Source organism: Petromyzon marinus, chromosome 75 (assembly GCF_048934315.1).
Source record: "Petromyzon marinus isolate PM22_M1 ecotype Great Lakes invasive population chromosome 75, UKy_Petmar_22M1.pri1.0, whole genome shotgun sequence".
In the NCBI taxonomy this organism is placed as follows: Eukaryota; Metazoa; Chordata; class Hyperoartia; order Petromyzontiformes; family Petromyzontidae; genus Petromyzon; species Petromyzon marinus.
The window spans coordinates 5581488-5595365 of NC_133741.1; the positions used below are offsets into that span (position 1 = coordinate 5581488).

General features: G+C 60.6%; 1 protein-coding gene across 1 annotated transcript in view; it reads right to left on the minus strand.

Annotated features, from left to right (window-relative positions):
* Positions 1–13878, minus strand: part of LOC142907151 (uncharacterized) — a 43700-nt gene that overhangs the window by 8436 nt on the left and 21386 nt on the right. Inside the window, exons 5-9 of the mRNA XM_076056344.1 lie at positions 10194–10319; positions 7154–7375; positions 5558–5634; positions 1874–2360; positions 1273–1540 (exon numbers count right to left, since the gene is read on the minus strand). Of these exons, the coding sequence (XP_075912459.1) occupies positions 1273–1540; positions 1874–2360; positions 5558–5634; positions 7154–7375; positions 10194–10319 (1180 nt within the window). The remainder of the gene's footprint in view (positions 1–1272; positions 1541–1873; positions 2361–5557; positions 5635–7153; positions 7376–10193; positions 10320–13878) is intronic.

Here is a 13878-nt window from a genome sequence, read left to right on the forward strand (position 1 = left end):
TGTGACAGTGCTGAGTCTGTGACAGTGCTGAGTCTGTGACAGTGCTGAGTCTATGACAGTGCCGAGTCTATGACAGTGCCGAGTCTATGACAGTGCCGAGTCTATGACAGTGCCGAGTCTATGACAGTGCCGAGTCTATGACAGTGCTGAGTCTATGACAGTGCTGAGTCTATGACAGTGCTGAGTCTATGACAGTGCCGAGTCTACGGGTGACAGTGCTGAGTCTATGACAGTGCCGAGTCTATGACAGTGCTGAGTCTATGGGTGACAGTGCTGAGTCTATGACAATGCTGAGTCTAAGGGTGACAGTGCTGAGTCTATGACAGTGCTGAGTCTATGACAGTGCTGAGTCTATGACAGTGCTGAGTCTATGACAGTGCTGAGTCTATGACAGTGCTGAGTCTATGGGTGACAGTGCTGAGTCTATGACAGTGCTGAGTCTATGACAGTGCCGAGTCTATGACAGTGCCGAGTCTATGACAGTGCTGAGTCTATGGGTGACAGTGCTGAGTCTATGGGTGGCAGTGCCGAGTCTATGGGTGACAGTGCTGAGTCTATGACAGTGCCGAGTCTATGGGTGACAGTGCTGAGTCTATGGGTGACAGTGCTGAGTCTATGGGTGGCAGTGCCGAGTCTATGACAGTGCTGAGTCTATGGGTGACAGTGCTGAGTCTATGGGTGGCAGTGCCGAGTCTATGACAGTGCTGAGTCTATGGGTGACAGTGCTGAGTCTATGACAGTGCTGAGTCTATGACAGTGCTGAGTCTATGGGTGACAGTACTGAGTCTATGACAGTGCTGAGTCTATGACAGTGCTGAGGCTATGACAGTGCTGAGGCTATGACAGTGCTGAGTCTATGACAGTGCTGAGTCTATGGGTGACAGTGCTGAGTCTATGACAGTGCTGAGTCTATGACAGTGCTGAGTCTATGGGTGACAGTACTGAGTCTATGACAGTGCTGAGTCTATGACAGTGCTGAGGCTATGACAGTGCTGAGGCTATGACAGTGCTGAGTCTATGACAGTGCTGAGTCTATGGGTGACAGTGCTGAGTCTGTGGGTGACAGTGCTGAGTCTATGACAGTGCTGAGTCTATGACAGTGCTGAGTCTGTGGGTGACAGTGCTGAGTCTATGACAGTGCTGAGTCTATGACAGTGCTGAGTCTATGACAGTGCTGAGGCTATGACAGTGCTGAGTCTATGACAGTGCTGAGTCTATGACAGTGCCGAGTCTCCGCGTGTCCGTGCGAGCAGGTGGCGGTGTCCGACTCACCGGCTGCCCTCGCAGATTCCGCGTCCACGAGGTCAGAGATGCCAACGAGATCACCGTCACCACCACCACCACCACCACTGTCACCACCACCACCACCACCCTCCGCCCCAAGGGTTTCTGGGAAGAGGGTCGCGATGGAGACTGGGCCGACACTCCGCGGGAGCGGTCCGGCATCCGTGACCGCCGCCACGGCAACGGCAGCAGCCGCGGGGGGTCCGTCGGCCGACGTTTCGGGCTTGGCACCTCCGGCAGGGTCCTTGCTCGGGGGCTAAGGAATGGAGAGAGAGAGAGAGAGAGACGAAGCTTCACCACCGCAGGGATAGCCTCGGCAGGCTGGTCGTGGGGGAGTGGTGGTGCAGTGGTTAGCGCACTGTGTGTGAGTGGGGAGTGGTGGTGCAGTGGTTAGCGCACTGTGTGTGTGTGGGAAGTGGTGGTGCAGTGGTTAGCGCACTGTGTGTGTGTGTGAGTGGGGAGTGGTGTTGCAGTGGTTAGCGCACTGTGTGTGTGTGGGGAGTGGTGGTGCAGTGGTTAGCACACTGTGTGTGTGTGTGTGTGGGGAGTGGTGGTGCAGTGGTTAGCTCACACACCACCCGCACCTTACCTCCACCCCTTCCCCTTGCTGCTGCTGCTGCTGCTGCGGCTGCTTAGCGCTGTTCCTCCTTCGCCTGCGATTGTAGGAACCACCACCGCCTCCTCCGCTGCCACCACCACCACCGCCTCCACCTCCTCCGCCACCACCGCCTCCGCTGCCACCACCACCACCGCCTCCACCTCCTCCACCTCCTCCGCTGCCACCAGCCCCCGTGGGTTGCCGCCGGCCACCCCTGCCTCCTCCAACGCCCCTCCCACGGTTGGACACGGCCCTTGCCACATCCACCCCTGGCAGCGGCTCGTGGTCACCGCCACCACCGCCGCCATCAAGCCCCGGAGCATCTCGGCCTACCCGGGCCGCTCTACCTCCTCCTCCCCCTCCTCCTCCTCCTCCTCCACCTCCTCCTCCCGCTCCTCCGTCCTCCCACTCGGAGGGTCTCGGTTCGACTCCCGGTTCGGTTGCCGGGGCATCGGCGCGGCCACGGACGCCGGTGCCTCTGCAGTGGGTTGAGCCAAAAAAAACAAAAAAAAAAGGGGAAATTATTGCGATGATAATCAATCACTCATCATCCTCCTGGTCGTCGTCTTCGTTAGTAGCAGCATCGTGAGTGGGGTGAGTGGGGTGAGTGGGGTGAGTGGGGTGAGTGGGGTGAGTGGGGTGAGTGGGGTGAGTGGGGTGAGCGAGCAGGCAGGTGAGCGAGTCAGTGAGCAGACAGGTGAGCGAGGGAGCAGACAGGTGAACAGGCAGGTGAGTGAGCAGGCAGGTGAGTGAGCTGACAGGTGAGCAGGCAGACAGGTGAGTGAGCAGACAGGTGAGCGAGCAGGCAGGTGAGCGAGCAGGCAGGTGAGCGAGCAGGGAGGTGAGTGAGCAGGCAGGTGAGTGAGCAGACAGGTGAGCGAGCAGGCAGGTGAGTGAGCAGGCAGGTGAGCGAGCAGGCAGGTGAGTGAGCAGACAGGTGAGTGAGCAGACAGGTGAGCGAGCAGGCAGGTGAGCGAGCAGGCAGGTGAGCGAGCAGACAGGTGAGCGAGCAGACAGGTGAGTGAGCAGACAGGTGAGTGAGCAGGCAGGTGAGCGAGCAGGCAGGTGAGTGAGCAGGCAGGTGAGTGAGCAGGCAGGTGAGCGAGCAGACAGGTGAGCGAGCAGGCGAGTGAGCAGGCAGGTGAGCGAGCAGACAGGTGAGCGAGCAGACAGGTGAGCGAGCAGGCAGGTGAGTGAGCAGGCAGGTGAGTGAGCAGACAGGTGAGCGAGCAGACAGGTGAGCGAGCAGGCAGGTGAGCGAGCAGGCAGGTGAGCGAGCAGGCAGGTGAGCGAGCAGACAGGTGAGCGAGCAGGCGGGTGACCGAGCAGACAGGTGAGCGAGCAGGCAGGTGAGTGAGCAGGCAGGTGAGCGAGCAGACAGGTGAGTGAGCAGGCAGGTGAGTGAGCAGACAGGTGAGCGAGCAGACAGGTGAGCGAGCAGGCAGGTGAGCGAGCAGGCAGGTGAGCGAGCAGACAGGTGAGCGAGCAGGCGGGTGACCGAGCAGACAGGTGAGCGAGCAGGCAGGTGAGCGAGCAGGCAGGTGAGCGAGCAGGCAGGTGAGCGAGCAGGCAGGTGAGCGAGCAGACAGGTGAGCGAGCAGGCAGGTGAGCGAGCAGGCAGGTGAGCGAGCAGACAGGTGAGCGAGCAGGCAGGTGAGCGAGCAGGCAGGTGAGCGAGCAGACAGGTGAGCGAGCAGGCAGGTGAGCGAGCAGGCAGGTGAGCGAGCAGGCAGGTGAGCGAGTGAGCAGGTGAGCGAGCAGGCAGGTGAGCGAGCAGACAGGTGAGCGAGCAGGCAGGTGAGCGAGCAGGCAGGTGAGTGAGCAGGCAGGTGAGCGAGTGAGCAGGTGAGCGAGCAGGCAGGTGAGCGAGCAGGCAGGTGAGCGAGCAGGCAGGTGAGCGAGCAGGCAGGTGAGCGAGCAGGCAGGTGAGCGAGCAGGCAGGTGAGCGAGCAGACAGGTGAGCGAGCAGGCAGGTGAGCGAGCAGGCAGGTGAGTGAGCAGACAGGTGAGCGAGCAGGCAGGTGAGCGAGCAGGCAGGTGAGCGAGCAGGCAGGTGAGTGAGCAGGCAGGTGAGCGAGCAGGCAGGTGAGCGAGCAGGCAGGTGAGTGAGCAGGCAGGTGAGCGAGCAGGCAGGTGAGCGAGCAGGCAGGTGAGCGAGCAGGCAGGTGAGCGAGCAGGCAGGTGAGCGAGCAGGCAGGTGAGCGAGCAGACAGGTGAGCGAGCAGGCAGGTGAGCGAGCAGGCAGGTGAGTGAGCAGGCAGGTGAGCGAGCAGACAGGTGAGCGAGCGAGCAGGCAGGTGAGCAAGCGAGCGAGCAGGCGGGTGAGCAGGCAGGTGAGTGAGCAGGCAGGTGAGCGAGCAGGCAGGTGAGTGAGCAGGCAGGTGAGCGAGCGAGCAGGCAGGCAGGTGAGCGAGCAGGCAGGTGAGTGAGCGAGCAGGCAGGCAGGTGAGCGAGCAGGCAGGTGAGCGAGCGAGCAGGCAGGCAGGTGAGCGAGCAGGCAGGTGAGTGAGCAGACAGGTGAGCGAGCAGACAGGTGAGTGAGCAGGCAGGTGAGCGAGCAGGCAGGTGAGCGAGCAGACAGGTGAGCGAGCAGACAGGTGAGCGAGCAGGCAGGTGAGTGAGCAGGCAGGTGAGTGAGCGAGCAGACAGGTGAGTGAGCAGGCAGGTGAGTGAGCGAGCAGGTGAGTGAGCAGACAGGTGAGTGAGCAGGCAGGTGAGTGAACAGGCAGGTGAACGAGCGAGCAGACAGGCGAGCGAGCAGACAGGTGAGTGAGCAGGCAGGTGAGCGAGCAGGCAGGTGAGCGAGCAGGCAGGTGAGCGAGCAGACAGGTGAGCGAGCAGGCAGGTGAGTGAGCAGGCAGGTGAGCGAGCAGGCAGGTGAGTGAGCAGGCAGGTGAGCGAGCAGGCAGGTGAGCGAGCAGACAGGTGAGCGAGCAGGCAGGTGAGTGAGCGAGCGAGCGAGCGAGCTGACAGGTGAGTGAGCAGGCAGGTGAGCGAGCAGACAGGTGAGCGAGCAGGCAGGTGAGCGAGCAGACAGGTGAGCGAGCAGGTGAGTGAGCAGGCAGGTGAGTGAGCAGACAGGTGAGCGAGCAGGCAGGTGAGTGAGCAGACAGGTGAGCGAGCAGGCAGGTGAGCGAGCAGACAGGTGAGCGAGCAGGCAGGTGAGTGAGCAGGCAGGTGAGTGAGCAGGCAGGTGAGCGAGCAGACAGGTGAGTGAGCAGGCAGGTGAGCGAGCAGGCAGGTGAGTGAGCGAGCTGACAGGTGAGCGAGCAGGCAGGTGAGCGAGCAGGCAGGTGAGTGAGCAGACAGGTGAGCGAGCAGGCAGGTGAGTGAGCAGACAGGTGAGCGAGCAGGCAGGTGAGTGAGCGAGCTGACAGGTGAGCGAGCAGACAGGTGAGCAGGCAGGTGAGTGAGCGAGCAGGTGAGCGAGCGAGCAGGCAGGTGAGCGAGTGAGCAGACAGGTGAGCGAGTGAGCAGACAGGTGAGTGAGCGGGCGGGCGAGCAGACAGGTGAGCGAGCAGGCAGGTGAGCGAGCGAGCGAGCGAGCGGGCGAGCGGGCGAGCGGGCGGGCGAGCGAGCAGGCAGGTGAGCGAGCAGACAGGTGAGCGAGCAGGCAGGTGAGCGAGCGAGCGAGCGGGCGAGCGGGCGAGCGAGCGGGCGAGCGGGCGGGCGAACCTGCGGAAGCGTCTTCGCCCGCGGCGAGGTGGAGGGGCGACTCTCGCCTCATCCTCCGCCACCCAAGCCTCGCCCTCCTGACGCGGGCACACACACAGACACAGACGCAGGTACCCCAGGTAGCCTCAAACAGAATGTCGGGGCAAGTGCTGTGAGTAGTAGCAGCACCTACACACAGACAAAGATCCCCCAGGTAGCCTCTAGCAGGCTGTAGGGGCAAGTGCTGTTAGTAGCAGCACCTACACACAGACAAAGCTCCCCCAGGTAGCCTCTAGCAGGCTGTAGAGGCAAGTGTTGTCAGCAGTAGCAGCACCTACACACAGACAAAGATCCCCCATGTAGCCTCTAGCAGGCTGTAGGGGCAAGTGCTGTCAGTAGTAGCGAGTAGCAGCACCTACACACAGACAAAGATCCCCCGTGTAGCCTCTAGCAGGCTGTAGGGGCAAGTGCTGTTAGTAGTAGCAGCACCTACACACAGACAAAGATCCCCCGTGTAGCCTCTAGCAGGCTGTAGGGGCAAGTGCTGTCGGTAGTAGCAGCACCTACACACAGACAAAGATTCCCCGTGTAGCCTCTAGCAGGCTGTAGGGGCAAGTGCTGTTAGCAGCACCTACAGACAGACAAAGATCCCCCGTGAAGCCTCTAGCAGGCTGTAGGGGCAAGTGCTGTCAGTAGTAGCAGCACCTACACACAGACAAAGATCCCCCGTGTAGCCTCTAGCAGGCTGTAGGGGCAAGTGCTGTTAGCAGCACCTACACACAGACAAAGATCCCCCGTGTAGCCTCTAGCAGGCTGTAGGGGCAAGTGCTGTTAGCAGCACCTACACACAGACAAAGATCCCCCGTGAAGCCTCTAGCAGGCTGTAGGGGCAAGTGCTGTTAGTAGTAGCAGCACCTACACACAGACAAAGCTCCCCAGGTAGCCTCTAGCAGGCTGTAGGGGCAAGTGCTGTTAGCAGCACCTACACACAGACAAAGATCCCCCAGGTAGCCTCTAGCAGGCTGTAGGGGCAAGTGCTGTCAGCGAGTATCAGCACCTACACACAGACAAAGGTGCCCCAGGTAGCCTCTAGGGGCAAGTGCTGTGAGTAGTAGCAGCACCTACACAGAGACAAAGATCCCCCAGGTAGGCTCTAGCAGGCTGTAGGGGCAAGTGCTGTCAGTGGTAGCACCTACGAAGGCTACCACTGCACCACCACTCCCCATACACACACACAGTGCGCTAACCACTGCACCACCACTCCCCACACACACAGTGCGCTAACCACTGCACCACCACTCCCCACACACACAGTGCGCTAACCACTGCACCACCACTCCCCACACACACAGTGTGCTAACCACTGCACCACCACTCCCCACACTCACACAGTGCGCTAACCACTGCACCACCACTCCCCACACACACACAGTGCGCTAACCACTGCACCACCACTCCCCACACACACACACAGTGCGCTAACCACTGCACCACCACTCCCCACACACACACAGTGCGCTAACCACTGCACCACCACTCCCCACACACACAGTGCGCTAACCACTGCACCACCACTCCCCCCACTCACACAGCAAAGGTCAAAGGGTCAAAGGTCACCTGGGGTCGGGTCCGAGGGGCCCGGGGTTGAGAGGTCAGAGGTCGCCGTCGCCGCTCAACAGGAGGGCGACGGAGCGGGGGGGCTCCGACCCCCCCTTCCTCCTCCTCCTCCTCTCCCTCCTCACCGCGCTCACCACCCTCACCGCCCTCACCGCCCTCACCGCCCTCACCACCCTCACCACCCTCACCACCCTCACCACCCTCACCACCCTCACCATCCCCCTGGAAGAGATAACGACGGGCAGGGGGTACAGCAACAATGGTGAGCGGGCGAGCGAGTTGGTGGGTGGGTGGGTGGGTGAGCGAGTTGGTGGGTGGGTGGGTGAGCGAGTTGGTGGGTGGGTGGGTGGGTGAGCGAGTTGGTGGGTGGGTGGGTGAGCGAGTTGGCGAGTGGGTGAGCGAGTTGGCGAGCGAGTTGGTGGGTGGGTGAGTTGGTGAGCGAGTTGGTGGGTGGGTGAGTTGGTGAGCGAGTTGGTGGGTGGGTGGGTGAGCGAGTTGGCGAGTGGGTGAGTTGGTGGGTGAGCGAGTTGGTGAGCGGGTGAGCGAGTGGGTGAGCGGGCGAGCGGGTGAGCGAGTTGGTGGGCGAGCGAGTTGGTGGGCGAGCGAGTTGGTGGGCGAGCGAGTTGGTGGGCGAGCGAGTTGGTGGGCGAGCGAGTTGGTGGGCGAGCGAGTTGGTGAGCGAGCGAGTTGGTGGGCGGGTGAGCGAGTTGGTGAGCGGGTGAGCGAGTTGGTGGGCGGGTGAGCGAGTTGGTGGGCGGGTGAGCGAGTTGGTGGGTGGGTGAGCGAGTTGGTGGGTGGGTGAGCGAGTTGGTGGGCGGGTGAGCGAGTTGGTGGGCGGGTGAGCGAGTTGGTGGGCGGGTGAGCGAGTTGGTGGGCGGGTGAGCGAGTTGGTGGGCGGGTGAGCGAGTTGGTGGGCGGGTGAGCGAGTTGGTGGGCGGGTGAGCGAGTTGGTGGGTGAGCGAGTTGGTGGGTGAGTTGGTGAGCGAGTTGGTGGGTGGGTGAGTGAGTTGGTGGGTGAGTGAGTTGGTGGGTGAGCGAGTTGGTGGGTGGGTGAGTGAGTTGGTGGGTGGGTGGGTGGGCGAGTTGGTGAGCGGGTGAGCGAGTTGGTGGGCGGGTGAGCGAGTTGGTGGGCGGGTGAGCGAGTTGGTGGGCGGGTGAGCGAGTTGGTGGGCGGGTGAGCGAGTTGGTGGGCGGGTGAGCGAGTTGGTGGGCGGGTGAGCGAGTTGGTGGGCGGGTGAGCGAGTTGGTGGGCGGGTGAGCGAGTTGGTGGGCGGGTGAGCGAGTTGGTGGGCGGGTGAGCGAGTTGGTGGGCGGGTGAGCGAGTTGGTGGGCGGGTGAGCGAGTTGGTGGGCGGGTGAGCGAGTTGGTGGGCGGGTGAGCGAGTTGGTGGGCGGGTGAGCGAGTTGGTGGGCGGGTGAGCGAGTTGGTGGGCGGGTGAGAGAGTTGGTGGGTGGGTGAGCGAGTGGGTGAGCGAGTTGGCGAGTGAGTGGGTGAGCGAGTGGGTGAGTGAGCGAGTGGGTGAGCGAGTGGGTGAGTGAGCGAGTTGGTGGGCGGGTAAGCGAGTTGGTCAGCGAGTGAGCGAGTTGGTGAGTGAGTGAGCGAGTTGGTGGGCGGGCGAGCGAGTGGACGGGTTGGTGGGCGGGCGAGTGGGCGGGTTGGTGGGTGGGCGAGTGGGCAGGTTGGTGGGCGGGCGAGTTGGTGGGCGGGCGAGCGAGTTGGTGGGCGGGCGGGCGAGCGAGTTGGTGGGCGGGCGAGCGAGTTGGTGGGTGGGTGGGTGAGCGAGTTGGTGGGTGGGTGGGTGAGCGAGTTGGTGGGTGGGTGGGTGAGCGAGTTGGTGGGTGGGTGGGTGAGCGAGTTGGTGGGTGGGTGGGTGAGCGAGTTGGTGGGTGGGTGGGTGAGCGAGTTGGTGGGTGGGTGGGTGAGCGAGTTGGTGGGTGGGTGGGTGAGCGAGTTGGTGGGCGGGCGAGCGAGTTGGTGGGCGGGCGAGCGAGTTGGTGGGCGGGCGAGCGAGTTGGTGGGCGGGCGAGCGAGTTGGTGGGCGGGCGAGCGAGTTGGTGGGCGGGCGAGCGAGTTGGTGGGCGGGCGAGCGAGTTGGTGGGCGGGCGAGCGAGTTGGTGGGCGGGCGAGCGAGTTGGTGGGCGGGCGAGCGAGTTGGTGGGCGGGCGAGCGAGTTGGTGGGTGGGTGAGCGAGTTGGTGAGCGGGCGAGCGAGTTGGTGGGTGGGTGAGTTGGTGGGTGGGTGAGTTGGTGAGCAGGTGAGCGAGTTGGTGGGTGGGTGGGTGGGTGAGCGAGTTGGTGGGTGAGCGAGTTGGTGAGCGAGTTGGTGGGTGGGTGAGTGAGCGAGTTGGTGGGTGAGTGAGTGGGTGAGCGAGTTGGTGGGTGGGTGAGTGAGCGAGTTGGTGGGTGGGTGAGTGGGTGAGCGAGTGGACGGGTTGGTGGGTGAGCGAGTGGACGGGTTGGTGGGTGAGCGAGTGGGCGGGTTGGTGGGTGGGCGAGTGGGCGGGTTGGTGGGTGGGCGAGTGGGCGGGTTGGTGGGTGGGCGAGTGGGCGGGTTGGTGGGTGGGCGAGTGGGCGAGTTGGTGGGTGGGCGAGTGGGCGGGTTGGTGGGTGGGCGAGTGGGCGGGTTGGTGGGTGGGCGAGTGGGCGAGTTGGTGGGTGGGTGAACGAGTTGGTGGGTGGGTGAGCGGGTTTGGTGGGTGGGTGAGTGGGCGAGTTGGTGGGTGGGTGAACGAGTTGGTGGGTGGGTGAGCGGGTTTGGTGGGTGGGTGAGTGGGCGAGTTGGTGGGTGGGTGAACGAGTTGGTGGGTGGGTGAGCGGGTTTGGTGGGTGGGTGAGTGGGCGAGTTGGTGGGTGGGTGAACGAGTTGGTGGGTGGGTGAGCGGGTTGGTGGGTGGGTGAGCGGGTTGGTGGGTGGGCGAGTTGGTGAGCGAGTGGGTGAGCGGGTGGGCGAGTGACCCGGTGAGCCACTCGGTGAGCCCCCCCCCACACCACCCCCCCCCACCACCCCCCCACCACCACCCCCCCCACCACCACCCACCCACCTCCCCCGCCTGCAGGAGGAGTCTACGACGCCTGTAGTATCTGCGGTAGCGCGGCTTCTCAGCGGCGTACTGGGAGCCCCGTACAGCCGCACCTCCAGGACCCGTCACGTTCGCTGCCTCGGAGCCCTGGGGCACGGGGGGGGGGCACGGGGGGGGGCGTGGACCAAAGCGAGCATCTGATCCAGTCCTTAGTGCTTGAATGTACGTACACCGTTGTCTGTGTGTGTGTGTCTGTGTATGTACACCGTGTGTATGTCTGTGTGTGTGTGTATGTCTGTGTGTGTGTATGTCTGTGTGTGTGTATGTACACCGTGTGTATGTCTGTGTGTGTATGTCTGTGTGTGTGTACGTACACTGTGTGTGTGTGTATGTCTGTGTGTATGTACACCGTGTGTATGTTGTCTGTGTGCGTACACCGTGTGTATGTCTGTGTGTGTGTGTATGTCTGTGTGTGTGCGTACACGGTGTGTATGTTGTCTGTGTGCGTACACCGTGTGTATGTCTGTGTGTGTGTGTGTATGTCTGTGTGTGTGCGTACACGGTGTGTATGTTGTCTGTGTGCGTACACCGTGTGTATGTCTGTGTGTGTACGTTGTCTGTGTGTGTGTGTGCGTACACCGTGTGTATGTTGTCTGTGTACGTGTACGTCCACTGTGTATGTCTGTGTGTGTGTATGTCTGTGTGTGTACGTACACTGTGTGTGTATGTACTGTGTGTATGTCTGTGTGTGTGTACGTACACCGTGTGTGTGTACGTACAGTGTGTGTATGTTGTCTGTGTGTGTGTGTACGTACAGTGTGTGTATGTTGTCTGTGTGTGTGTGTGTACACCGTGTGTATGTCTGTGTGTGTGTACGTACACCGTGTGTATGTCTGTGTGTGTATGTACACCGTGTGTATGTCTGTGTGTGTGTACGTACACCGTGTGTATGTTGTCTGTGTGTGTGTACGTACACCGTGTGTATGTCTGTGTGTGTGTACGTACACCGTGTGTATGTCTGTGTGTGTGTATGTAAACCGTGTGTATGTCTGTACACCGTGTGTGTGTCTGTGTGTGTACGTACAGTGTGTGTATGTGTACAGCGTGTGTATGTACAGTGTGTATGTCTGTGTGTGTGTGTACAGTGTGTATGTCTGTGTGTACACTGTGTATGTCTGTGTGTGTGTACAGTGTGTATGTCTGTGTGTGTGTACAGTGTGTATGTCTGTGTGTGTGTACAGTGTGTATGTCTGTGTGTGTGTACAGTGTGTATGTCTGTGTGTGTGTACAGTGTGTATGTCTGTGTGTGCGTACAGTGTGTATGTCTGTGTGTGTGTACAGTGTGTATGTCTGTGTGTGTGTACAGTGTGTATGTCTCTGTGTGTGTACACTGTGTGTGTGTCTGTGTGTGTACACTGTGTGTATGTCTGTGTGTGTGTACAGTGTGTATGTCTGTGTGTGTGTGTGTACAGTGTGTATGTCTGTGTGTGTGTGTACAGTGTGTATGTCTGTGTGTGTGTACAGTGTGTATGTCTGTGTGTGTGTGTGTACAGTGTGTATGTCTGTGTGTGTGTGTGTGTACAGTGTGTATGTCTGTGTGTGTGTGTACAGTGTGTATGTCTGTGTGTGTGTACAGTGTGTATGTCTCTGTGTGTGTACAGTGTGTATGTCTGTGTGTGTGTACAGTGTGTATGTCTCTGTGTGTGTACACTGTGTGTGTGTCTGTGTGTGTACAGTGTGTATGTCTGTGTGTGTGTACAGTGTGTATGTCTCTGTGTGTGTACACTGTGTGTGTGTCTGTGTGTGTACACTGTGTGTATGTCTGTGTGTACACTGTGTGTATGTCTGTGTGTACACTGTGTGTGTGTCTGTGTGTGTACACTGTGTGTGTGTCTGTGTGTGTACACTGTATGTGTGTGTGTGTGTACACTGTGTATGTCTGTGTGTGTGTGTACGTACACTGTGTATGTGTCTGTGTGTACACTGTGTGTATGTCTGTGTGTGTACACCGTGTGTATGTCTGTGTGTGTACGTACACCATGTGTGTGTCTGTGTGTGTGTACACCGTGTGTATGTCTGTGTGTGTGTGTACACTGTGTATGTCTGTGTGTGTGTGTGTGTACACCGTGTGTATGTCTGTGTGTACAGTGTGTATGTCTGTGTGTGTACGTACACCGTGTGTATGTCTGTGTGTGTGTGTACACTGTGTGTATGTCTGTGTGTGTGTGTACACTGTGTATGTCTGTGTGTACACTGTGTATGTCTGTGTGTGTGTGATGATGATGTTGATGACATCAGCTAACTGGTTGAGCTGCCATCAACTTTGCGATGGGGAGGAGTCTACACAGTTGCTGACAATGAGCACGCTAAGTGCTAGTGTAGGGGGGTCTCTGTTTGTGGGGGTCTCTCTGTGTGTGTGGGGGTCTCTCTGTGTGTGGGGGGTCTCTCTGTGTAGGGGGGTCTCTCTGTGTGTGTGGGGGGTCTCTCTGTGTGTGTGGGGGGTCTCTCTGTGTGTGGGGGGTCTCTCTGTGTGTGTGGGGGGTCTCTCTGTGTGTGTGGGGGGTCTCTCTGTGTGTGTGGGGGGTCTCTCTGTGTGTGTGGGGGGTCTCTCTGTGTGTGTGGGGGGTCTCTCTGTGTGTGGGGGGTCTCTCTGTGTGTGGGGGGTCTCTCTGTGTGTGGGGGGGTCTCTCTGTGTGTGGGGGGTCTCTGTGTGTGGGGGGTCTCTGTGTGTGGGGGGTCTCTCTGTGTGTGGGGGGGTCTCTCTGTGTGTGGGGGGTCTCTCTGTGTGTGTGGGGGGTCTCTCTGTGTGGGGGGTCACTGTGTGTGGGGGGTCTCTCTGTGTGTGTGGGGGGGGTCTCTGTGTGTGTGGGGGGTCTCTCTGTGTGTGTGGGGGGTCTCTCTGTGTGTGGGGGGTCTCTCTGTGTGTGGGGGGTCTATCTCTGTGTGTGGGGGGTCTCTCTCTGTGTGGGGGGTCTCTCTCTGTGTGGGGGGTCTCTCTGTGTGTGGGGGGTCTCTCTGTGTGTGGGGGGTCTATCTCTGTGTGTGGGGGGTCTCTCTCTGTGTGTGGGGGGTCTCTCTCTGTGTGTGGGGGGTCTCTCTCTGTGTGTGGGGGGTCTCTCTGTGTGTGGGGGGTCTCTCTGTGTGGGGGGTCTCTCTCTGTGTGGGGGGTCTCTCTCTGTGTGGGGGGTCTCTCTGTGTGTTGGGGGTCTCTCTGTGTGTGGGGGGTCTCTCTGTGTGTGGGGGGTCTCTCTGTGTGTGGGGGGTCTCTCTGTGTGTGGGGGGTCTCTCTGTGTGTGGGGGGTCTCTCTGTGTGTGGGGGGTCTCTCTGTGTGTGGGGGGTCTCTCTGTGTGTGGGGGGTCTCTGTGTGTGGGGGGTCTCTCTGTGTGTGGGGGGTCTCTCTGTGTGTTGGGGGTCTCTCTGTGTGTGGGGGGTCTCTCTGTGTGTGTGTGGGGGTCTCTCTGTGTGTGTGTGGGGGTCTCTCTGTGTGTGTGTGGGGGGTCTCTCTGTGTGTGTGTGGGGGTCTCTCTGTGTGTGTGTGGGGGGTCTCTCTCTGTGTGTGTGGGGGGTCTCTCTGTGTGTGTGTGGGGGGTCTCTCTGTGTGTGTGTGGGGGGTCTCTCTGTGTGTGTGTGGGGGGTCTCTCTGTGTGTGTGTGGGGGGTCTCTCTGTGTGTGTGTGGGGGGTCTCTCTGTGGGGGGTCTCTCTGT